The sequence below is a fragment of the Myotis myotis genome, unplaced genomic scaffold (assembly GCF_014108235.1).
Source record: "Myotis myotis isolate mMyoMyo1 unplaced genomic scaffold, mMyoMyo1.p scaffold_m19_p_2, whole genome shotgun sequence".
Taxonomy (NCBI): Eukaryota; Metazoa; Chordata; class Mammalia; order Chiroptera; family Vespertilionidae; genus Myotis; species Myotis myotis.
The window spans coordinates 200,729,201-200,756,133 of NW_023416324.1; the positions used below are offsets into that span (position 1 = coordinate 200,729,201).

A 26,933-nucleotide genomic window follows, 5' to 3' on the forward strand; every position below is an offset into this window, starting at 1 on the left:
AAAAGGGTGTCTGCCTGCAGCTCCCCCTCAACACACTCACACCTACTTCCAGCCTCTAAGACCCTTGCAAAGGATTCAAGGTCTTACAGTGACACTGAAAAGTGAGAGAGAGCAAATTTTAGAAATAGTTTGAGAATTCTCAAGAAGGCTTGGAAGCTGGGCAGGAGCAAAGGCGAGAAAGTAGTTGGCAGGCCTATATTTTACCAATTGTTTGCTTGGTCGAGCTGAGTCAATTCAGGCTTAGAAAAGTGACAAATTTCACTTCAAAGTACTTAAAACTAAATAGAACAACTTCTTTTGTGGTTCCTTGGCCACCATTGTCTCTTCTGGAAAACAAAGCGGTGTGACTCAGACTATTAAAGCTTGTGAAGAGACTTCAAGGACAGTGAAGATTCTCTTAGTGCCTCCTTAAGTGTTTCAATTCTCAAACATCCCTTATTCTGTATTCTGCCTCTGATCTTTTGTACAATATCTTTGTTTCCTAGTTTTAAATTTCAGTACTACAAAATTATTTGTTACTTTAAAAATTATTCCTGGAAAAACGGTAATTTAATATTCAGATTCATAACACTAATCATAAGGGACCTTGAATATTTTGTTACATTTGCAAATTCTTTTAAAAGCTAATTTAAAAAATTCATAACAACTTCATTCCTATTAGCTCCAAAGTGGAAACAACTCAAACGTCCATTAACAGGTAAATGAACAAATAATAATATATTCAGACAATAATTACTATTCAGCAAAAAAGGGGAATACACTTTTGATTCTTGCATTTATATGAATTTCAATACATCCTTTTGAGTGAAAAAGCCAGAGGTGAATGAGCACATACTGTGTGACAGCCTTTATGTGAAGTTCTAGAGCAGGCAAACGCAAATTACAGTGACAGGGATGAGAACAGTGGGTGGAAGGGATTGGGGAGTAAGGAGATGGAAAGGGGTAGAAACAGGTGACGGTTATACAGTTGTAATGCATTTGTTAAAACTCAAGTATGCTTAAAATCTGTGTATTTATTGTTATGTAAAGTACAATCCAATTTAAAAAGTTACATAAACATCCACTAAGTGACAAGAATTTATTACCTGTGTCTGGACTCTTGGGTCAGAGAGAATGTTCATTTAAGTCTCAAAGAAAGATTCTCATAAGAAATTAAGAAATTGTTAGATAACAATTCTAAGTGTAGATTTCTTAAGCCTGCAAAACACCCCCCTCCCCACCCCATATAGGTCAACCATTAAAAAAAAAATGCTCTCACTGAAAATATTCACTGAAACAGATAACAAAATATTTATTTTATTGTTATAAAATAAAAAATGGTAGACAAGCATAAGTAGTTACAGTTCCAAAGTAGAGCAATACAAAAATGTAAATTATTGCAGTTTTAAAGAAAAGTGTAACAGCCAAGTATTGTCTAAACTTCTTTAAAACCAAGTTGGTTCTCATCATTGCAGTTCAATTTTCTTTTTCCAAATGTCTTAGCACAATGTTGTGAAATAAATTTCTAACACCACAGAGATTAAGTTCAATGACCATAGTGTAAGCTACTCAGACTTAAAGCAAGGTTAACACACACAACATATTGTAAAAGTGGGAATAGGTTTAAAACAGAAGTTGTTACTGAACATTTCCTAAACTGTCTCTTTTCAAGGTAGTAGAATGGAAATAAGCATTCTACATGTTTGAAAGAAATAAGAAACACATATTTACTAAAATTCCCTTTGCCTTGTGTGCGTGCGAGGGAAGTTCAACTAACACTTTTTGGGGGTAAGAGGGTGGACGATACTCATTTCATGATTTTGTTTCACGCTAGTATGGCTAACTGCAGTCATAATCTGGACTCATAAACTAAAAAGGATAGAAAAAGTATGTTACAAACTAGATGCTAAAAAAAAAAAACAATGCTAGAGACTTGCGGTGATGTGGTTTTCAGCAACATGACCGAATTGCTTAATACATTGGACTACTTTATGGCAAGGACAATTAGGAAAGGACAAAGGGAATGAAAATACTGAGTCGCAAGACAAACCTTGTTATTCCATACACAGTATTATATTCCTCCTCCAAGATACCTGTACTTGTGCCAGAGCCCCGTTACCTCAGTATTCAGGTAAGTCAGCCCTCTCTCATCCCATCACCAAAGACTTAACCTGGCAAGAATAACCTGTGGAGTTTTGTCTCGTACTGGATTTTTTGCCACAAATTTTCTCAAATAATTATTCCCACCAACCTAAAGTGAAAAATGCAATTAAACACTGAAATGAAATCAATTATCTTCGTTTTACAGCCACATCTGAACAAAATATATTTAAGGAAATTTTTAAGAGTACTAAACTTCTTATTAAGTACTTGAAAATACTCAAATATCTTACCTTAGCAGAATCGATAACATCTGTCAGTAAACTCACCGGCACAAATCAGAAAAATAACACTATAATAACTTTACACTATACCCTTTAAAAGTTTTCATGTCATGTAACCTAATTTTATGGTCACTAACCTGAACCTCCTATTAAGCTACACAAATAATTTATCCTTTAAAAGTTCCTAAAGTTTAGAGCACATACATTTTGTATTTCATTTTACAATAATGCAAGAAAATTTCTTTTAAAAAATCAAAACAAAACCCAAAATGGCAAACATACACAAATAGATCCAAAAACAGACTCAAATGTAAACTCCAAAGTAAAGACACATAAACAAAGAAAGCAAGCACTTTAAACCATCTTCAGTGGTAAAGAATATAGTGAAATGAAAATCCCGAGTAAATCTCAAGATGCCAACAAAATAGAATATATTTTGACTATTATCTCTGAAACCACTTTCCAACATGAACTTATTTTAAAAATAATCCTCAAGTATATATAAAAATGGGCACTTTGTGGTGAATTGAGCATATAATTTGAAAAAATAAGAGCATTTCTTTGCTCCAACATTATGCATAAGAAACTAAAAAATGCTATTCTGCTGACTGCATCATCTATTACTGGGGTCTTAAGTGCATGACTAAAAAAAAAAATAAGACAAATTAGGATATTATATATACTAAGGCCAAAGGATGACAAAAGGCTGAATGGATTTGAAAATTTCAATCAAGAGAATAATCTTGGATAGTCACAACCACTTTGACTTTAGACTGGTTTTTTAAAAACAGAATTAAACTGGTTTAATTATTACCTATAACATAAAAAAATATCAGTCTTATTTCACTCCCCTTAACCATATAAGCTCTGAAATTAGTAACAGATAACTTGCCTCTTTTGCCATTTTTGAAACTGAAGGTATAGGTAAGATTTCCTCCTAAACTTCCTCAGAAAGTACCACCAACTGTACAGAAGAAGAGCCAAGTATGGTAACCAATATTTGTGGAATTTCAGTCTTTCAAGGTTAGTGTCCCTTGGCCTTATTTTAAAATATATAGGAATTTCATATTCAACCAAGAAAACTAACATTAGAATAGAAAATAAGTTTATCAAATATTTGGAAAAACTGCTGTGCAAAATAACAATTTTTTTTTTTTACTAGAATATTTTATCCAAATAAAGTACTAGTGTGAGTACCAGCACCACAGACATTTTTAAAGAGCACCTTTCCCTTGAAGACCTTAAATAGAAATATCTAAGTGGGATAAATCAGAATCCCTAATTAAGACCTTGGCACAGGCATCATCCCATCTAATTGTCCTAACTCATCAGTAAACCTGCACATTTGCCAGAAATGCTTTAAGAAGCAAGCACATACTTGCTTTGGATAGCACTGTTGTGTTCAGGGCCGCACCATATGGCTTCCATTCCGGAAATATGCGACTACCATCAAATGCAACACATCCCAGACTTTCATGGCTGTCCCAAAGTGATCTAAATAGAAGCACAAATGTGTGCAAGCACACTGGCTGGTAACACCCATAATGAATTCTGCCAAAAGAGAGTCAAGTCAAATTTGAAAACGTGACCAAAACAACTAAGCACTGAGATACCTACTGGCATCATCCGGAAAAGGTTTATTTAATTTGTAAATTTATGGATTTTGATATTGCACGTATTCAATGTAAAGCTTATCAAACACTAAGGCAACGTGTCCCCGCTCCTGAATTTTAAATTCATTTTGGATTACTCAAAGAATTGAGAGAAATTGAAAGCATCTTTCAAAAGCTCCCTCCAAAAAAGCAGTTATGTCATACTTCAAAGAAAACAAAACAAAAATTAATGATTAGCAAGCAGTACTCTTGGGCAAATTTAAGACATTCTAGCATTATAAAAAGTTGTTTCCAATAGTTTGAGGTGTTTCTTTGCTTTAGTCAAATAGCGTTTGTGTTCGACTAAAATCTGACCCAAGTCAGGGCAGGCTGCCAAATTTAAGGCAGAAGTCATTATATCTTTGTATGCATGGCGCTACCAAATTATGGGCTTTCCTGTAGATTCTTTCAAGCAAAGGATCTTACCTTATAAACACATTCTAAACACCAGCTGAAAACGAAACTTAGAGCCCATTTGAGTTCTACATTGGTTGAGGGTTTTACTATCATAAATTAAAAACGTATCTAGCTGTTTGAGACCAGCCATTAGTTCAGAGCTCTTTGGAAACCTAGGCAACATATAAAATCCTTTCAAAAATGAGCTTCCTAGCCCTGGCCGGGTACCTCAGTTGTTTAGAGCATCATCCCAATACGCCAAGGTTGTGGGTTTGATCCCCAGGAATCAACCAATGAATGCATAAATAACTGGAAAAACAAATTGATGTTTCTGTTTCTCTGAAATGAAAAAAGAATGGGCTTCTTTTTTTTGAATTAGAGTTTTGTTTTTTTGGGTCAAGCAATCTTCTCTTTCCCTTTAGATTCCAAAGTTTAGAAAAATGCCCCAGAATGCTTTCTTGGGGCACTAATTTCAGTGATACAGAATTTGGACAGTTCAAGGATTTTTGAACTTTGATCTGAAGTGGCACACAAAGTAATTTTAATTTTTTTCAAAGACAGGGCAATAATTTAACAGTATATTCAATTTGAAGATAATCCATTTGACTTACAAGTGAGGCTTGACTTACTCTGTCCAAATTCTAACACATCAAAGTCAGTAGCATGAAACTAATAATGAAACAGAAGAGGCTCTAACTTCTATGTAGACTTGTTGACATACAAAAGCTAGATTAGCATTTTCTTCCTGAACAAACTCAGAACTGCTTTTGTTGGAAAAAATTATATATTTTATTTTCTTGGATATTTGCTTTAAAAAGGTATTAATTCCTCATATAAGAGTTATCAGAAGTCAAACAATTCAACTAGATAGATTTCTACTCCAAAATACATTTATCTTTGGAAAACAAGGTAACAGTTGTAAAAGCAGTGTAGTAAGAGAATAAAATGCAGTAAGATCTGAAACATGGGTAAGATATTCACACATGAAAGTGTAAATATAATACACAGAGCCATTCAAATACACATTTATAAAGAGAATGGAAAGGTACCTAAAATAGCATTTTTATATATAAAATTTTCATATTAAAATATTGCTCATAATAAATAAGAGGTGATATTATGAATTTAACTTCCCTCTTAAAAGTTTTATCTTTAGTAGTTCAGACTAATCTAAGGTGTTTGTTAACCTTCTATTGGTTTGAGAGGTGAATTACATTAAACTATGTTTCATAAAATCACACTGTAACAGTATATTTAAATAGTCACATGTGGTAAAAGTTAGGGAGGACCACTTAGTAATTATGGGGGGAAAAATTCCCCAGATAAACCAAAATGACGAACCCTAGAAGACTAGAGTGTGACGATCCGCTTTATCTAACGAAGATGTTCAATACTGCCTTGAAGTTCTGCAGACTTAATGACCACATTGCAAGTGGCTGACCAGGAAGTGCTGGGGCACAGGAAGTGAGTGCAAGTTGAATTCCGTTGCTCATGTCAGGTGGGACTTCATTCCCGTTCGCCCCACTTGCAGGCATGGTAACTTGGAATAGTTCTTGAGAAGCTGTTCGATGGCGACGTGGCGGACATGGAGCTCTGAGGCCAGAGAATCTTTTTCTTGCACTTGGCGTGTTAACTCTTCAAAAACTTCTGTAAGGATTTAAAAAGTTCCATTTGAGTAGACAGAAAGCTAACCCTATGATTTATACTTCAAGTACTTTAACACGCATTGGGTGAATGTTTGCAATTAAAGTGATTTGATACCGCCCTGGCTGGGTGGCTCAGTTGGTTGGAGCATCAATCCATACACCAAGGGTTGTGGGTTCAATTCCCAGTCAGGGCACGTATCTACGTTGCGGTTCGATCCCTAGTTGGGGCGCATATAGGAGGCAATCGATTGATGTTTCTCTCTCTCTTCCCCTCTTCCTTTCTCTCTAAAAATCAATAGACATACCCTTAGGCGAGGATAAAGAAAGGGAAAAAAAGTGATTTGACACAAAGGAAACAACTGTTTGATCACAGGGTGTTGCATACTTTGCATAGTCAGCTGGAACAGGGTATTCCTCTCCTCCACCAGGTGAAACCTAAGTGTCATTAGCAATGACTATATAGATGCGGAACAGGAACGGGAGTCACTATTACCTGAGACACTCTTCTCAATTTGAAAGAGAAACGGGTTCAGTCAGTATCCAACATGACTTATGGGAAGTAAGTGCACATTAATGCCTAGGTCTGGAAACCCCTCTAAGAGGCTTTGGAATCAGACTGCCTGGGATATTTAATTCTTGTTCCTTCTCTCAAGAGTCTCAGGCAAGTAACTTATAAACTACGCTTTCATTTCCCCTTATGTATCAACTCAATGAGAGTAGGACCTTCATAGGGTTACTGTGAGGATTCAATAGGTCATACTTGGAAAGCACTTACCACAGAAGAAGTACTTGACAAATGTATGTTGCTATTACTATTACTATTTTATTATTCTGAGAGAATGTGTGGTCAAGAAATACCACTTAGCTTTGGAGTTGTAAAGACAGGAGTTAGAATCTGATACTGAATGAATGCATGATCTCTGTAAGCAACTTAACTGTCCCTGAAGTGTAGTTTCTTCACCAAAATGGGAATAAATTGCAAAAACAGGAAAAGAGACAACTGGGGATTCTGAACACTAACTATTAAACTATTGATATTAGCATCGTATTTCATGATGTTAAAGAATCACTAGCTGCCCTAGCTGGTTTGGCTCAGTGGATAGATCGTCGGCCCGCAGACTGAAGGGTCCCGGGTTCGATTCTGACCCAGGGCATGTACCTCAATTGCAGGCTTGATCCCTGGGCTGCATGTGGGAGGCAACCAATCGACATGTTTCTCTCACATCGATGTTTCTCTGTCTCTCCCCCTTCCTTCCACTCTCTCTAAAAATCAATAGAAAAATATCCTCGGGTGAGGATTAACAACAACAACAACAAATATATATATATTTGAAAAAAATAATTGATGCTTGAGGTGGGGTAAAGGGAATGGGTGAAAGCAGAGATGAAGGAAAATTTAGCTATGCTTTTTGTAATAGTTGAAGCTGATTAAGATGGGTCAAGGAGTTCACTATGCTATTCTTAATATTTTTGTGTTTAAAATTGTTCAAAGCCAGGACTAATACCTTAAAGACCTGTTATGGAGTTCACTTGAATAGTAAAATATTAGTAAGAAGGTAGAGATTTAAGTTGTAGTCTCCATTTTCACTTCCACTCTAACAGGTTCTAACCCAATTTTCAAATTTAATTGCAGATGAAGCTAATGGTACCCTGTTATAGGGGATTTTCTGTGTCAAAATTTTCACCGGCAAAAAAACAATGACATTGATTCTTTACCCTGTATTCGCTGTTGGAGCTTTGCATTCAGTTGCTTTACCTCACCAGAAGTCATCGAATTCACTGAAACATGAAAATATATTCATTATTACAACAATTTGGGAAAATCAGCTGCCTACATCACTAACACAATATCCTAATTTTTAAAAATTTGTACTTATCTGCCAACATAACGTTCAGCAGTATCCTCGGATTCATTCATTAACTCCTGCAGTGTGGAGTTTTCGAATCCTAACCTCAACCCACAGGAAGAAACAAATTTTATATCAATCCCAGTACTCCCCTCCCACCCACCCCCAACAAAAGTTTCACTGGAAAGCACTTAGGTCCACTGGATTCTGATATATTCCATTTTGTTTCAGTTTTTAAAAAGTGCCAGTCACTACCCATCAAGTCAATTTTACTTAAACACTACATAGTTCATGATCCCCAGTTAGAAACTTTGGAAACAGTCTGAAAAATGAAGTTATCTATCTAGTTATGTAATCTTAGATATGTAGAATCAAGAAGTCTTATTAAAATACTAGAGGCCCGGTGCACAAAATTCGTGCATGGGGGGGATGGGGGTGGGGTGGGTCCCCTCAGCCCAGCCTGCACCCTCTCCAATCTGGAACCCCTCGGGGGATGTCTGACTGCTGGACATCCCTCTCACAATCCAGGACCGCTGGCTCCTAACTGGCTCACCTGCCTGCCTGCCTGATCACCCCTAATTGACCCCTGCCTCTGCCTGTTGACCTGATCGCCCCTAACTGCCCGCCCACCCCCAGCCTGGTCTCCCCAACTGCCCCACCTCCGTCAACCTGGTCCCTCCAAATGCCCAACCTCCCCGCCCCTCCCCCCCGCCGGCCTGGTCGCCCCCAACTGCCCCCCTCTACCAGCCTGGTCGCCCCTCACTGCCCCCGGCCTGGTCGCCCCACGTATCCTGCTGCTCAGTCATTTGGTCATCCCTCACTAACCCCCGTGCTGGCCTTGTCGCCCCACTCAGCCTGTTTGGTTGTCCATTCGGTTGTTTTGGATGTGACGGCCCCTGGCTCTTTATATATATAGATAGGTAGATAGATAGATAGATAGATAGATAGATAGATAGATAGATACCCATGGTCCCTTCTTGCTCTAAAATAATTTAAGTCAACTAAAATTATCTCAGCTTCTGTGAGTTTCTGTAGATGCAGACTGAATGAGTCACTTTTCCCCCTTTAAACTAACACATTACCGTTGGCCTTCAGTAAAATATCATACTTTTGCTTTTGAAATGCCACTCCCAGTCAATTAATCTTGACGGGATTAGCAATATGACAATGTGTGTGAGCCAACTGTTGAGGCTTTATTTCTAAATTAAGTGAAGCCTGAACTTTCTAATTCCGTTTGTTGACTCCATTTATTTAATCATTTAAATGGCAAAACAAATCATGGTACTGCAGAATTCTAATGCATAGGACATACTAACGAGTATTCCAGAGAGCTGATGGAGAGTTTTAACTCACCCCATTTTTTTATGGGGTGAACTTATTATCATTTAAATACTTTATTTACCAAATCTATAATTCTACAGCAAAATTCCTGAAACATCCCATATGTAAATATGTAAAAAAAGCACCCAATGAAATGCCAACCTCCACCTTTCTCCCATTTACTTACATTCCTCCCTGCTGTAATGCGGCTGCTGGGTCTGGACACTAGCCTCTGGATTAGAGATGGTCTCTTCCTTCTTCTGTGTCTGGCTGTGACTAGGAGGCCACAATACACTATTGTGGCACAAAGTGGCACCTGACCCTTGTAACATAGCAAGCCCGAAGTCTGAGTTTTCCCTCTGCTGCAATATTCTTTGTGTACAGTCTGAGAGGCCACCCGTACTTCCATCTAGCCATCTTGCGGAATACTTTGGTACTTGGGAGTCGAACTGTGGGAGGAGCTTTTTATCCGGCTTATGCCTGAAATTAAACAGGTGATGCTGGGGAGGTTTAGAACACTCCGAATCTGAATCCACATCCTTATTTTGTGCGTACTGTACAATCCAGTTTATCTTCTTACTCAAAATGGCTTTAACGTCTTCATAATAAGTATTTTTTGAAAGCTTAGATCGAGGACAATCCTGGTTTGCAATCAAATGGTATTTTTCAAAGCAGTCTTTATGGCCCCTTAATGATGTGGTGTGCAAGAGATTAGATTTTGGTATTCCTATAAAAAAAACAAGATGAGAAAATTTCATTTTCTAAATTGCATTACAAATCTTAGTAAATCACGGAGTTACTGATAGTTTGTAAATGAGGGGAAAAATTCTAAGGAAGATTGGTATTAATAATACAAAATATGCTCTAATAATTCTGCTTCAATTTAACTATATATTTAGTAATGTTAAATTCCTATGAATAGCAAAGCCTTTTTAAGAACTTAAAAGATTCAATTTTAACATTAGTCTAGGTACGTTATTGTATACAATATAAAAAATAATAATAATGAACCAGCAATTTACATCTACAGACTCTTGGCCTTTACATTACAGGTAGCTCTACGGTATTCTGCTACTCGATTCTAATCCTTACAGCTCAGGATACATAGCAGTAGATAGAAAGAACTTGAAACCCGCCTACTTTTTTATCTTCAGAAAATTTACTAAAGAGCTTCCTCACGCTCTATAAACTCTGTTAGGTGTTGTTGCCAAAAGATGACTGGCCAGTCCCTGCCCAAACAGTAAATGGTCTCATTCTCATTCCATTGCCACAGCTCTAATCCATGTAGCAATGATTTGGTTGGATCTAAACAGTAAATTACAAAGGTCTCCTTCAAGTCAATATAAAAAAAAATTCTTTAGCATATAAAAAGGGTTCTAGGTTCTAAACTAGGCTATACAAAGTAATTTTGCTGTTAAATTTTAAAAATTTATCTAGAAACTTCAGAAATTGTATTAAAAATTATATGAAACAATAAATTTCCTAATGTACCCCAGAGCTTTAACAACAGGTCAATGTAACAGATGTGTACTATTAAAAAATAATGTGGGCTTTTAAAAGTTAAGGCTTTTCTTATTCCATATTGCTTCTTAGTAATTAATGTAATATAACTTTCTTTCTCCATAAGTAATTTTTCTTTTAACTTTTGCTTAAATCCCCAAATGAATGCTAGGAACCCAGCTACCTACATCATAATGGGCACATAAGTAATCTGTTGAGATGAACAGCAAATCAGAGAACCACCGTATTCAATTTACTGTGAAAATACATATATGTGACTAATATTTCAGATTCTTTCAGACATTCAGGAGAAAAATCCCCTAAAAAAGACATGAAGAAAAAAAGTGTCATGGCAAGAGTTCTGATACGGCGTACATTTCCACTTAGATGTCCGGTGAGCTTCTCAAACTCATCCTGCTTAATAAACTCCTCTTCCTTCATTCTCACTACCCAACCCCCAAACCCAGATCCTCTTCCTGAGCCTGCCATCACCAGCCACTTAAGGAAGAAACCTGGCATCCTCCGTGGCAGCTCCTCACCTCTCCCCCAACTTTCTGAGGTGGTTTGCTGCCCATCTGAATAGATTTTGCCCCATAACATCTAGTAATACAACAATTCAAATCCTGCTTCACTCCATTACCACTCCCATTACACTGTCTGGATCATCTCCTGTCTAGTTCTCATTGCCTCTAAGAAACCTTTTCTGACCAACACATCTACCAGTTTAATACTGGATTCTCCAACTGCCTCTTCACCTGCCGTCAGTTCCTGTAGTAAGTTCTGTGAGAAAGGGTCCCTATCTGTTTTACATGCATCCTCAATGCCACAGTGCCTGGCACACATGAGCACTCCAGAAAAAGTAGTTAAATGAATGAAGGAAAATTAAAATCATATAAAAAAACAAACAACCCAAAACTTATTACCCAGTATCATTCAAGGTCTACTGAAATGAGGCTTTCTGCCCATTCTAGCCAGGGAACCGGGAGGGCAGTGTTGCCAGGCTGCCCGAGGTTAACAGAGGCATCTTCCCGTGAACTTGCTCCTACATTCAGTCTGATGGGCCATTAGCCTGAAGAACCGATGAGTGGCACTGATACAGAGATGCCATTGCTGTGGCATCAGTCAACCTGCCAACAAAATCAGGAACTTCTACTCAATTACGTACTTCAACAGAAATTTACATATACTGAGGATTTTAAAAGGTTGCTTTATGTAAACCACAGCTTGCTCATCCAGATCTGTACCTCTTCTTTTAGCTCACTAAAAATTTAAAACTTGACTGTGTTTTGAAGTTCATTTTGAAAATATCTGCTATATAAACGTAGTTTAAAAATCCCATGCAGTAGCAAAGGACACAAAAAGTTAAAAAAAATATAATGCATTGACTACTTCAGATACCTGAACAAATTACTTTTTAATCTAGAAAATGGAAGTAGGCCACTTAATTTGTATCCAATATACATGCCATTTTATAAACTCTTGAAGTTATTTTGTTATTTTTCCACCTCATCAGTTCGAATTAATATAAGAGAAAAAAACAATTGCTTTTTTCAGAGATTCTAGAGGTTTCTAACTGGCTCTACAATTTCAGTTGCATTTACAAATATAAACAGCTCTGAGCACTAATGTTTCCTCAGCAGCTTTTGATAGGGAACAAATCTAAATGCGATGAAATGAGTTGATAATTTTGAGGAGCAGAGATATAAGGAACTTCTAAACCAGTTCAACAAAAACTGCACAACTTGCTTACTAATAAAAATTTTGAAGGCCAATGTAACTGACATCCTAACTATTATAACTTCTTTAAAAAATACTTCAATGATGTCCATGTCACTATTTTTTTGATCATGAAGTCATTACTTTTAGAGAACCAAGACCTTAATTGGCAATCATAATTGCTAATTTTTAAAAAGTACTAGTTTTAGATAGAGGCTTTTAGAAACGTACATGGGCAGTTTATTTCCATATGAACAGTGGCATTTTTAAAAAGTTAATCTGTCTCTATTGAATAGTTTTCTTTCTTATTGTTTCCCATTTTCATCTGATTTTGTTATACTACTCTCACATCCTTTGAGAACCCTCCCACTAACCCATCTGGCATGCTAGCACCATTTCTATTCTTTAAGTTCCCCTGGAAGATCAATTCACTTTAAGAAAACTTGGTTAAAAATACAACCTTCCAAAACTCAATCAGGAAGAATCTAAAAATCTCAATAGGCCCATAACTACAGAGGAAATTGAAGCAGTCATCAAAAAGCTTCCAGCAAACAAAAGCCCAGGGCCAGACGGCTTCACAGGGGTGTTTTACTAAACATTCAAGGAAGAATTAAAACCTATCCTCCTCAGACTATTCCAAAAAATTCAAGAGGAAGGAACACTTCCAAGCTCATTCTATGAAGCCAGCATCACCCTAATACCAAAACCAGGTAAAGACAACACAATGATAGAGAATTACAGGCCAATATCCCTCATGAACATAGATGCCAAAATCCTCAACAAATTCTAGCAATTCAGATCCAGGAGTACATCAGAAAGCATGACCAAGTAGGATTTATCCCGGGAATGCAAGGATGGTACAATATCTGCAAATCAATAAACGTGATACATCACATAAACAAATTGAGAGATAAAAATCATACAGTCATATCAACCGATGCAGAAAAGCATTTGACAAAATCCAACACCCTTTCTTGATAAAAATTCTCAGCAAGGTGGGAATAAAAGGCTCATACCTCAACATACTAAAAGCCATATATGACAAACCCACAGCCAACATCATACTCAATGGGCAAAAACTAAAACCATTTCCCCTAAGAACAAGAACAAGACAGGGATGCCCACTCCCACCACTCCTGTTCAACATAGTACTGTAAGTACTAGCCATTGCAATCAGACAAGAAGAAGAAATAAAAGGCATCCAAATTGGAAAAGAAGAAGTAAAACTGTCCTTATTCACAGATGACATGATACTGTACATAGAAAACCCTAAAGACTTCCTCAAAAAATTATTAGACTAAATGAATGAATTCGGCAATGTAGCAGAATACAAAATTAACGCCAAGAAATCTATGGTATTTCTATACACCAATATTGAACTTACAGAAAGAGAGACTGAAAAAGCAATTCCATTTACCATCACACCAAAAAAATTAAGAACCTAGGAATAAACTTAACTAAGGAGGTAAAAGACATATACACGGAAAACTACAGGACACTGAAAAAAGAGATAGAGGAAGACATAAACAGATGGAAGAACATACCGTGTTCATGGATTGGTAGAATCAACATCATCAAAATGTCCAAAGCAATCTATAGATTCAATACACTCCCCATTAAAATACCAACGGCATATTTCACAGACCTAGAACGAACTTTCCAAAAATTCGTCTGGAATAAAAAAAGACCCCAAGTAGCTGCAGCAATCCTGAGAAAGAAGAACTAAGTAGGTGGGATCTCAATACCAGATATCAAGCTGTATTACAAAGCCACTGTTCTCAAAACAGTCTGGTACTGGCACAAGAACAGACATAGAGATCAATGGAATAGAATAGAGAATGCAGAAGTTGACCCAAACCACTATGCTCAATTAATATTCGACAAAGGAGACATGAAGATATAATGGAGTCAAGACAGCCTCTTCAATAAATGGTGTTGGGAAAATTGGACAGATACATGCAAAAAAAATGAAACTAGACCACCAACTTACACCATACACAAAAATAAACTAAAAATGGATAAAGGACTTAAACATAAGATGGGAAACCATAAAAATACTAGAGGAATCCATAGGCAGCAAAATCTCAGACATATGCCGAAGTAATATCTTCACTAATACAGCTCCTAGGGCAATGGAAACTAAAGTGAAAATAAACAAATGGGACTACATCAAAATAAAAAGCTTTTGCACAACAAAGGAAACCATCAACAAAACAACAAGAAAGCTCAATGCATGGGAGAACATATTTGCCAATGTTATCACCAATAAGGGCTTAATCCCCAACACTTACAGGGAACTCATACAACTTAACAAAAAGAAGATAACCCAATAAAAAAATGGGCAAAGGACCTAAATAGATACTTTTCGAAAGAGGACATACAGAAGGCCAAGAGACACATGAAAACATGCTCCAAGTCACTAATCATCCGAGTGATACAAATCAAAAGGACAATGCGGTACCATCTCACACCTGTCAGACTGGCTATCATCAACAAATCAACAAACGACAAGTGTTGGAGAGGATGCAGTGAAAAAGGAACCCTTGTGCACTGCTGGTGGGAATGCAGACTGGTGCAGCCAGTGGAGAACAGTATGGAGTTTCCTCAAAAAACTAAAAATGGAACTGCCACTTGACTCAGTGATTCCACTTCTAAGAATATATCCCAAGAAACTAGAAACACCAATCAGAAAGGATATATGCACCACTATGTTTATAGCAGCACAATTCACCATAGCTAAGATTTGGAAACAGCCTAAGTGCCCATCAGCAGATGAGTGGATTAAAAAACTGTGGTACATCTACACAATGGAATACTACGCTGTGGTAAAAAAGAAGTTCTTACCATTTGCAACAGCATGAATGGAACTGGAGAGCATTATGCTAAGTGAAATAAGCCAGTCAGAGAAAGATAAATATCACATGATCTCACTCATACATGGGATATAATGAACAACATAAACTGATAAACAAAAACAGATCCAGAGACAGAGAAGCATCGATCAGACCGTCAAACCTCAGAGGGAAGGTAGGGGAGGGTGGGGGTAAAGGGGAGAGATCAACCAAAGGACTTGTATGCAAGCATATAAGCCTAACCAATGGACACAGACACCAGGGGGGGGGGTGGGGGCACGAGTGGGGGAGCAATGGGGGGATAAGGACATATATGTAATACCTTAATCAATAAAGAAAAGACGTAACTAGGTAAAAAATAAATTATAAACAAAAAAAAAAACTTGGTTAAACCCATAGAAGAGCAAAAGCCACTCAAATGTTTTCCTACTACTGTTATCCTTTTAAAAGGATATTTCCATGCTTACATTTAATCTATCATAGTGACATAATACTAGTAAGATGACACTCCAAAATGGCCACCAGAACACTTACGATCTATCACATGTCCCATTATCCTCGTCTTTTCCACCTAGCCTCTTGAAGACCTTACTTATGATTTGGTTGTAATGAGTGAAGCTAAGCAATCTTTTCTTGCTGGTTCACCAGCTGATCTGTTACACAGCACCGTCTCTCAGCTGACCACACTCATACTGCATGGCTCTGTAGTTCACATGCTTGACTGGTATCCTCTGACTCTCAGATTTCACTTTGAATTTGATTACTACATTCATTTCCCAGTCAATGGCATGGCTTAATGTAATGTGGTATTCCATAGGTAGACCAAATCGAATACAACCAGCAGTTAGAGGCAAAGTTGTAATACATGGTAGCAAGCACTTCAACTGTAACTTCAGAGTTAAAAGAGAATTAGAAAATTGGCAGTACTGGTTTCCCAAATGGTGGTTTTCTGTGTTCTTCCTTAATACTTAAATGAGACAAGAAAATTTCGTTATGGTTTAAGTTCTAGGTTGTTAACATGCTGTGAAGAAATTGTAAACATGTCGCCTTCAAACACGATCGACAATTGTTGCAGTATTGCTCCAAAGTCTTTTTTTATGAAGGCTCAGTTTTCCCAGCTTAAAGACTTTTCCAAGAGTAAGGTGTTTTCCTTTTTATGATGATCCTCTTTTGGCTGCTAAGAGAACAAGCACCTGCATGCTGATGTGCTGCCCATATCAAGAATTCTGAGCTTCTTTAAGTAAGTGCTAACTGCAAAAATGGGGAGATAGCTGCATTTTGTTGTACTAAGATTCAAAGGATTGAGATGTTATGCCTTTGTTTTGGGATAAGATTCCCATCCTATATAATAAAACCCTAATATGCAAATTGACTGAGCGGTGGAACCACCGGTCTCTATGATGTGCCCTTCCCCCCTGAAGTCTAGATCCATAGTGAAGTTTTGTTTAGACTATGAGTGTTTTAAAAGTAAAAAAAATAGACCCACGTCCAATTTCCAGTTTCTTGGTTTCTCTTAAAAAAAACAAAAACAAAAAAAACCACAGAAGATCTGGCAGCAACTGGTTAGTAATGAGCCAGTAGCTACTGGCTGAAATAGGGCAAGTGCTCTTCAATTCAAAACAGTTATCATTTCCCTCAGATGAGTCTGCAGGTACCTGTGACCTAGCAGGCTCTGAAGCCGTGTTGGCTGGTGACACATGTATTATTCTAAGGCTGTGCAGTGACATGGGTCTGGGTGGCTTCCGTGTAAATAACTGCTAGTTCCAATGATGCTTTGACACCCAATTCAATCAGGCTATTCTGCATTTGATGGGCAAGAAGCAGCAACCAAGTCATGATTCAAGAAGCGTTATTAGCATTATATCTATTTCCAATCCCAGCCACTCAGTGGGAAGATGCTCAGATTGTCTATCCTGCTGTGGGACTAAAGGTAGGAGAGTAGACCAAAGGTGAGAAGGCAAGGATGGATAGTCAGAGCACTGACTTCCTTTCTAAACCCACAATAGGTTGTGTATGTGCCATAGTGGGTACTGAGATAAAGAGTGCCCCACTTCTCTTCCCCCAAGGCCTTTAGCTAACTCAGGAGTCACTAAAGAGTCAGTCACATACAAGTGTCCAACATACTGTTTAAAAGTAATAGGTAGTGGCTTATTTTTGCATTGCTAACAGATGGAATTACTGGCAACCACACCAACCCAATAATACAGATGGGCTTAGCAACTTGTTTTTTCATATTTTGAGAATCACTGCCCTAAAGAAAGATATACCAACAGGTGGTCTTTAGACAGCAGATTTCAGCTTAGAGATGTTTCGTTACTTTTTAAAGATTTTGTGTGTGCTAAGAGAAGGATTAAGCAGTTAAAGCAGTTTAATGCAATAAGTGAAATATAAGGGCAAATTTCAGTGAGGCAGGAGTGCAGAGATAATCCTATTTAATAAAAGCCTAATATGGAAATTGTCCCCTTGGACAGTAGTTCGACCGCTCGCTATGACGTGTGCTGACCACCAGGGGGCAGCATGGAACATGGCGGGCGTTCGTGATGCGCTGCGACCTCTCACCGGCTACCTGGGGGCAGGGGTGATGGGGACGGAGGTGCGGTGAGAATGCGGGGTGTCTGCTGAGCTCACTCACTCTCCCTGCTACCCTCCCCCAGGATGCCAGGGCTCATGCGCAGGGGAAGCCCCTGCGCTCAGGTGCCGGGCACCTGCGAGGAGCCCGCCCCGCACCCATGCGACATCTTCCAGGTGAGCTGGGCAGCAGCTGCTGGGATCGCAGGGGCCGGTCAGGCTCCCCATGGGTTGGCACAGGAGCCAGTCTTTGAGGCCGACCAGGAGAGAGCGTGCTGCCCGCCCGGCTTCCATTCAGCGCCGCTGGGTGGCCCAGAGGCCCACACTGTGCCTGGCCATGCTCACCGCATCTCTGCGTGGGGACTCAGGCTGAAGGGGGCATGTGAGGGCCCAGGGGCCCAGGTACTGCCCAGGACCTAGAGGTCAACTGGGACCTGCCTTTCCATGCCAGATGCTACAGCTTCGATGGCCTGCCAGGCCTAGGGACTGCACCTGTGCACGAATTTCATGCACCAGGCCTCAATGTTAAAAGATAAACTTAACCTTAAATAACCAAGGAAGCCAGGGTAGATCTGAGTTCTTGTGTTGATAGGAGATGCAAAAATTGCAAATGACTCGTCAAAAAGAAAAACTTCTCTCAGTGAAATCTACATTTTCATTAGAACAGTTGGGAAGCTGGGGAATCACACCTACATAACAACTGTTTATTCTAACAGGATATGAAAATAACAACCCGTACTCAATTCTACCCCCTAATGTAGCTACCTGTTTTTTAACCAGCAGTGTCCAATAGAACTTTCTGTGATAATGGACGTGTTCTAAATCTCTGCTATCCAATACGCTGAAATGCAGCCAGTGTGACCGAGGAACTAAACTTTTAATTTACTTAAGTTTGAATAATCACATTGTGGCTAGGCTCTCAAATTGGACAGGGCAGTTTGTCCACAGGTAATTTATTATGCAAAAGGGCAATTGTAATGAGAACATGATGGAAGCTGCCCATGTTCTTCCATGTTCTTACTGATGGTCTAGTATGCAATACTTAGTGCATAGCAGCACAGAATATAAAGAGCCAAATTTGTTTTTCTAATACTTAAAATATATCAAATTAGACCACTACTTCAACTGACACAAGTAATCTTCTACTTGTTCAAATTTCCCCCCTAATTAGCTCTAATTGAATGTACTGACATTTATTCTAACATTTTGGATATGAAGGTGTCAAAACAGGCTCCTAAAAAGCTACTGAAATGAACTATAATACGACTGAGTTGTCAGTTTTAAATATCCACTTATATGTGGCATATGGAGACACTAATTTGCAGGAAAAAATCTTTCCTAAAGATAAAAAAGGTTAAAAGATACTGAAAAAAAAAAATGCCTTCATAGTAACACCAGATGAATGGGGGAACAAAGTAAATTCGGAGGTTGGAAAGCGAGAAATGTGAGAGTCACATGAACTCTGTGTCCTTCATCTCCTGGAATGCTGTCTGCCCGAAGTTGTGCATGATTTACTTTCTTACAAATAAGAAAAACAAAATGAAAAACTGTCCTGCAGCTATTTTAAAACCTGTTTTGCATCTCAACTTCTTTGCATACATCTGAGTCATTGTTCTTGAAATTCTAGTTGACTATACCTTAAATAAATGCTTTATAGCAGCATCTAATAAATAGAGATATACTAGCTTGTGAATTTGAAGACATTTATAATTCAATCACTGCTATAGGTAATGATAAAAATTAAGGCTGATGGGAAACAATCACTACAACCCACCAAACATTTGGTAAGAAAAACTAAAGCTAAAAAAGCAATAATAATTGATGAATCATACTGCAAAATGCTAAAATATAAATATTTTGACCATGTGTTATAATTGCATCATAGCAATTCTAGAGTAAAAAGAACTGTGATCTAAACAAAGAAGTTAAAAAACTGGCACACTAAAATTTTTTCATTACAAAACAAATAAGTGTTTTTTTGGTGTTTTTTTTTTTTTTTTATGCTGATTACATGGTGTTAATTCAGTAGTAATGATAGACATAACAAATGACAGGACTGTAACTCAAGACACACCTTTGACTCAAAAGTCTTCCTCTGGGGATTGAGGCTACAATGAAATGGAAATTTAATCAGACAAGCAAAAAAGATGTACATATACGAACATTTTAGTGCAGGTAAACTGGGAGCAAGCTAAACATTCATCAAAGGAACTCTGGTTAATTAAATTATGGTATAATGGGACGCAACTTTTAAAAAATCAACATGATAGAATTTTACCTACAAACATGAAAAAGATGTATGAAAAGGCTGGTTGTGAAATATTATCTGTAGCCTAATTTCTTAAACCTGACTCATCACACATGGGAGTGTGCACGCACATACACACACACTCTACTGCAGAAAATAGTCTAGGAGAACCAAAAATATTAAAAGATTATTGGTGGACATGTGGGATTATGATTCTTCATATTCTTTTTGTTTCCTGTATTTTAATTTTCCGTAACAGGCAAACTGTTTTCTTTTTCAGTGAAAAACGTTTAAAAATTCCCACAAAGAAATACATTTTGGGTTGGGAAAGAACAGTGTAATTTAGTCCAAGACAATTTAGTCTTTATGTACTGCACTGTATGTTCCGATAAACTAAGTGACACAAAAAAGATTAAGATACTGAAACGGTAAAAGACACATATACTTACCTAAAATTCTGAATTTCTTTTAAGATCGTGAGAATTTTTTTTTAGGCTAAAAATGTATCTAGCAAAGAAAAGTATTTACCCTTCAAGTGAAAGCAGTCTCCCTCCCAAGTAAAATCATAACCACAGTATAGTTCTATCTGGCAATCCTTGTTAGAGATCCAAAGACTGAAAGAGTGAGGGGAAAAAGACTAAACACGAATCACCAGTCACGAGGGAAATTATGGCAGCTAGAGCAGAAAAACCTACTGAAACCCCTTATCAAAATCCTAAAGATGTGGTTGCCAAATTGGGTTAGAATAATTATAATCCATCCTAACTAGAACTGTGCTGGTAACTTTTGAGAATTTTACAGTGTTACTTAGCCACTTTGATTTCCATCACTGAGTATTACCTTATTTGAAATTCACACTTAATGTTAAGTAACTTCCTATATAATATGAAGATTAAATTTAAGGTGCTGTAAAAGTACCTTTCAACCTTTCAAGTGCTATGCAGATATAGTATCTTTATATTACATTTAATAATAAACACTGACAGACTTAAGTTTTATTAGAATGTCAACAGAGGGACACTTTCTAAGTATGTTTTAAATATTTCTAAAATGTTCTATTAATGTTAGTGAAGTTTAATGCTCATTATCGTCTAAACTCACATTAGGCTTTATATTTTAAAATGCGTGTTTCGGTAATAACATCGCATTGTTTGCCTTTATGGGAAAATAAGAGAAAGAAGCTAATACCAGATGGAGTTTTCTAGACTGTACATAGTTTCCCCACCAAAAACGGTGGCCCCCTTTATTTAAGTGGAGAGATGCTATCAAGGATTTAATACTGATATTCAAACTGCTCCTGGACTACTGACCATATGGACAGCATTTCAGTCACATACAGATAATGAAGAATGAGAGTAAACATAAGCATTGGGTTCACCAGTGCCTTAACCAAGAGAAAACCTATAGATTTTTCATTTTGGAAAGATTACTAAGGATCTGAATTTGGGCAGGCTTCTAGAAAAGTTCAACAAATTAGGGGAGAATCAAAATTCAGATGGGCTATAATGAGCTGGACTATTAAGAATTAGTAATGCACACTAATCAACTAGCAAGATCAACCTACACTGGAAACTTTGCTTAGGAATTGACCCAATCTTAAGTTTTAAGATTTTTTTTAAATTGGTTTTTAGGGAGAGGAGAAGGGAGAGGGAAGAGAGAAACATTGATGTGAGAGGGGAACATTGATCAGCTGCTTCCTGCATGTCCCCCAACAGGGATCAAGCTTGAAACCTTGGCATGTGCCCTGACCGGAACCCAACCAGCAACTCTTCTGGGCACGGGATGAAGCCCAACCAACTGAGACGCACTGGCCAGTGCTAAGCCAATCTTATAAAAAAGTTTCTCTCTATAGAAAAGGAAGAAAGCAAATTATTAGAGAAAGGTAGAAACACTAATTATATGCACAGCATTTTGGCACAAAATGAAAACAGAGCATGAAGTAACAGATTGGAGCCCTGAATCTTCTCCCTCTCTAGTTCATTTCTGCCTCAGTTAGATTGCAGTTGAGTTTCCTTACTGGCTCCTGACCACCCTGGGCTACTTTCCTCCCAGCCTCAACAGCTTAGGGATTATACTCATTTGGTCATAAAACAACTTTAGAAGTTTTAGCACAATGAATTATGAAGCATATTAGTGTATTTAATCATATACTCAAAAAACCACAAAACTTTATGGTGTCTTAAGGCCAAGGACAGGCTACAAATATAAGAAGTTTATGCGTCTGTCTCCTAATCCTAGACACATACAAGTTATTTTATTTTAATGGTGAATTATAGGTGACAATAAAAGGAATCTTGTGAACATTTAAGTCTTCAAAGTATAATTTTTAGGTCCCTTATATATCACCCATGTCTTTTAAGTATCTAAAATGTAGATATACCCATTCCCTTTTTTTTTCTCTTTAATTTCTTTATTGGTTAAGATATTACAAATGTATCCTCATCCCCCCATTAACCCCCAATTCCCCGTCCCCCCCCATTACCTTTTAATTACCGTAAAGTCACAGAAAAAAAGGCAACCTAGAGCCATACTCAGAATATGGAATCTCTCATGCAAGATTAGGCTATCTTTTGTTATTTTTCTTTAATCTTCATTTTATAAATATATGCAGGCACACAGCTTTTAAAAAAGAGGCCATTTGATTAGACCAGTTTTGATTCGACGTAAGCAATAATCCAAAAGGTGTAAAACATTTTTGTTTACTACAAGTATGTGGGCTCTAAACTAGCCTAATTCTGAACTCAAAACCTAGCCTTGGGCCAAATATATGGTGACGGAAGACGATCTTTCTTTGGATGGTGAGAGCACAATGCAGTATACAGATCATTCATCACAGAAATGTACACTTAAAACCTATAATCTTATTAACCAATGTTACCCTGATAAATTATAAAAACAAAAAACAAAACAAAAGTAGTCTTAAAATTCTTTAAGGGAATTTTTAATTAGCCTCTTACCTGAAAAAAACAAAAAACAAATAGAATGTTTTCGAGTGAATTTAGTAATTAGTATGCTAAGAAAACAGGCAATAGCAACATTATCATATTATGAAATACTTATACCAAACTAGTAAAGTTAAATATCATAGTTTTTAAAATCTCTTTTACATTCTAACATTTATTGACTGGCACTGTGCTGAGAACACAGTAGAGGAAAGGAAACTGCAAAAACATTTAAAAATGTTTACTGACATAGACAAAGAATATACCTTGTTATTTTTAGGTATGGAATTATTTTATTACCACTTTTTTTGTTGGTTTCTAAAAACCTGTACGCTGATATAAAAACAAAAATTTTGTGCGATTCAGGGTCCTCACTTTCTTCCTTTTTTCCCCCCTAAAATTCCTAAGATTTCAAAAATAATCTTAGGATACTAAAATGATTATATTGTTCCAGCTCATCATTGTGGTTGATATGAAAATGTATTATATTTGCAAGAACTGAGAACAGACTTCAGATAAAGTGAGAAGAAAATTTATTTTTAAGTTAATTTTTCTCACAAAGGTTTAACTGGCATTAAGAACATAAAACCTTGAGTGTAGATAGAATATAACATAGTCCTAATTCAAATTGAGATAGCTGTTGTATTAGAGATGAAATATTTATAAGGATGGTACCTGAGAAATATTTGTATATTCTTTATATAGTGATTAAGAACCAGTTAAAAGACATATTTTAAAAAAGGCTAGAAAAGTAATGTGAAAGTTTAGATTTCTGTAGAAAAATTCTATCACAGCATGAATACCTTTAAAGATTTTGCAGGAAGCACTAGTTAGAAACAGTTGGCTAACCGAATAGCAAGGGTAGCCAATTAGGATTCAGCAAAACAGGTTTCCGATATTAGCCCTATCAGTTGAAGTAACTATTGACAGCAGATCAATGAAATTAAGATCACATATACTAGACCTAAATGATCAGGCTTCAAAGTCCAGGACTGTCAATTACTGCTCTGTGACTTCAAAGTATATTTCTTGGGTCTCAAAGGTTAGATTCCATCACCTCTAAAATGGATAAAAAGGAGCTACCCCAGAGCTATTTTGAGCTAAGATAATCCACGTAAGGTGCTTATTTAATACAGTGCCTGGCACAGAATTGCTCACAGTAAATGCCTGGGACTTAACAGCTTGCCATCACCATTGGCGCAACCTTGAACAGTCCAACAGTCTGGCTGTTTCCTTCAGTGTAAAATATAGGTTTGAATTAGATCATTTCTAATGCTTCTGCCCATCTAAAATGAAAATCTACAAGTAAAAGAATATATAGGGCCAACTCTATTTCCAAAAAACATAAATTTATAATCTTTCATGCTAGCATAATAAAGGGTACAGTAATTTAAATGATACAGAAGAATCATATTTTATAAGCCATCTCTTTGAAATCAGTTATATTTACTACATTTATTAAAGCCAAAGTTATATGTGTGAAACCTATAGGAAATCCATGAGCTTCTGTCAATTATCATGTTCAGCAACTAGAATTCTTCCAGAGAGTATCATAGCAAAACTGTCATAACCAATTTGATCTTATGAAAGATGACTGTCACATAAACAACTCTACATGTTTTTAGCAGTCTACTTATGGTTATAATTTTGACTTTTACTATAGAATATCTATATATATTAATTTGGTGCCTACAACAATTTCTGAAAAGTAAGTCCTAATAGGAATCTCAAGGTATATCATCCTAATGTGTATTTTTTTCTTTCTCCTTCCTTTTTCTTTTCATATTTCCTACTTAATTAATAGAAAAAGATAATGAAAATTATCAAATATGCAAACTGGCAAAAAGAATGAAATACTGCTTTGAAATCACCCAAAATCTACACGTCTAAAAAAAAATGTCTCTGCTGATGTTACAATTCAAAATTCAGAAGACTTAAGGTAAACTTTTTTATTATCAGAATATTCTTTTTAGCCTGACTCAAATATTTTTAAAAATCACAGTTTTATCACGATAACATCAAGATTTAAGAAACATCTCCCACGTTTCTTGGGAGCAAGTTATTGCCATCTATAGACACATTAACTGTGCACTAATCCAAATAAAGAGTCTCAATAACAGATTTTTAACAAAGTATTTGGGGAACTCTTAGAAATATTATTAAGGCATTTTAAAAGCCTTTTTAATTTTAAGAAATTATTAAAGGTGTGAGTCACCACTAAAAATTAAAACATTTTTTTCTAGATAGTAAGATAGCACTGGGGAAACCAGCATGGAATACAATTACATTTGCCTATCACAATAAATGTTTGGTTACCTTAGTTCTCAATTAATTCAAAACAAACCACACACACACACACACACACACACACACACACACACACACACCCATGCCCACATGTTTGCTAAAATCTCATAACTTCATAAGCTCTCAAAGCACAAAACATATTACCAGTCAATACTCCTCATTTTTATATTAGCAAAAATGGGGTTAGTACTGTGGGAGCTTAAAATATATATATTTTTAAAATAAATTCTTGGCTCTGCTAACTTCACCTTTGTTTCCACAAACTCTTATCTTTAACAGATCTCCACACTTCACACAATTTGCAACCATGTAAGAAATTTCTCTTTTGCCTCATCACTAGTTCCCATAAAGCAGCTGTATCAAGTTCATGCCATCAAATGAACCTCTCCTCCGTACGTACCCTCAATGTTCAGCTCAAAACAAACGTGGCAGAAGGAGAGGGTTTCTCTGTCTGTCCCCAGTTTACAAACACTGCAAATGTTGTCATCATTCAAATCGATGTTTACAAACTGCTCCTCTTCGTTCATAGTGCCCCTGTGAAGAAACAGAAAAGGAAAGTTACGCAATTGCAAGGGCTTGTCCTCAGGGCAACACGGGCAACTTCTAGGAAGAGAAGGATGCTGTGCAGCCTGCCTAAGGCCACAGTCCCATCCAACAAGCACTTGCACTTCAGCACCATGCTTTCATCGAGCAGAGACACGGACCTAGGAACCCTTAGCCTCGCCTAGCAGACACTACGCCTTTTTTGGCCCCATATTTCAATGGGTCGGGGGAGGGGTAGGAAGGAAGGCGGTTTGCGGGAATTCCAGCCCGCCCTTCCATCCCCCGATCGCGCACCGAGAGAACTTGGGCGCGAAGCCTTTGCCGCCGCCGGGGTCTGGCAACCTACTCCGCGCGGTGAAACGCAGGAAAAGCGACCTGTTCCGGGCGCTGCTTGCTAACTTCATTGTGGGAACCTTAGATGCCGGCTCGCTAACTCCGCGGCGTCGCGGGGCTTCCTGCCCGAGATCGGCGGCAGGGAAATGCACGTGCGGACGCGAACACCGGGGCTGGGGCGTCCCCCCCCTCGGCCAAAGCACCCGCAGCGCCCGAAACCGGGCAGCGGCTCCCCCGCGCGGGTCGGGTCCCGCGGACGGCGGGGTGACCCAGTCGCGCCGGGAGGAGCCGTGGGTTCCCCTCGCCCTGGGCTCCCGCCCATCCCGAGAAGGCGCCCGAGGACCCAGGCCACCAGACTGCGCGCCCGGGGGACTGAGTCGGGCCCCCCGCCGTCTCCGGCGTTGGGGAGGCGGGTCCACCCCGCGGGGTGCCGCGGTCCCCAGTCCGTCTCTCCCCGTCCGTTCGTCCGCCTGGGCGCCCCCAAGCGGAGCAGCGCGAGCGGCCGCGGACAGCGAGCGCGAAGTCGGCGGGACCGTGGGATCGCGGCACAGGAGGGTCGGGGGCCGGGGCGCGGGGTCTTTACCGTCCAACTCCGCGCGCCGCCGCCGCCGATCCGCGCGGCTCGGGCTCCTGCACTATTGTTTCCGGCCGCGGCGAGGGCGGCCCGCGCACCCGGCCCGCCCCCTCCCGCACGTGCCAC

At 38.2% G+C, this 26,933-nt stretch overlaps 1 protein-coding gene across 4 annotated transcripts; it reads right to left on the reverse strand.

Moving 5' to 3' along the window:
- Positions 1 to 1,266: 1,266 nt before the first annotated feature.
- On the reverse strand, positions 1,267 to 26,933 carry CUNH21orf91 (chromosome unknown C21orf91 homolog). 4 transcript variants are annotated; one of them, XM_036348254.1, is made up of 5 exons: positions 26,817 to 26,933; positions 25,758 to 25,891; positions 9,412 to 9,951; positions 7,774 to 7,836; positions 1,267 to 6,058 (listed from the first exon to the last, which is right to left on the reverse strand). In XM_036348254.1, exons 2-5 carry the CDS (start codon positions 25,882 to 25,884, stop codon positions 5,901 to 5,903), a joined length of 888 nt encoding a protein of 295 aa, XP_036204147.1. In that variant the 5' UTR covers positions 25,885 to 25,891; positions 26,817 to 26,933; the 3' UTR covers positions 1,267 to 5,900. The 4 variants fall into 4 exon arrangements, with proteins under 4 accessions (XP_036204147.1, XP_036204150.1, XP_036204151.1 ...); XM_036348256.1 differs by lacking the exons at positions 1,267 to 6,058; positions 7,774 to 7,836; positions 26,817 to 26,933 and adding exons at positions 7,859 to 8,009; positions 26,195 to 26,449; XM_036348257.1 differs by lacking the exons at positions 7,774 to 7,836; positions 26,817 to 26,933 and having other exon boundaries at positions 5,919 to 6,058.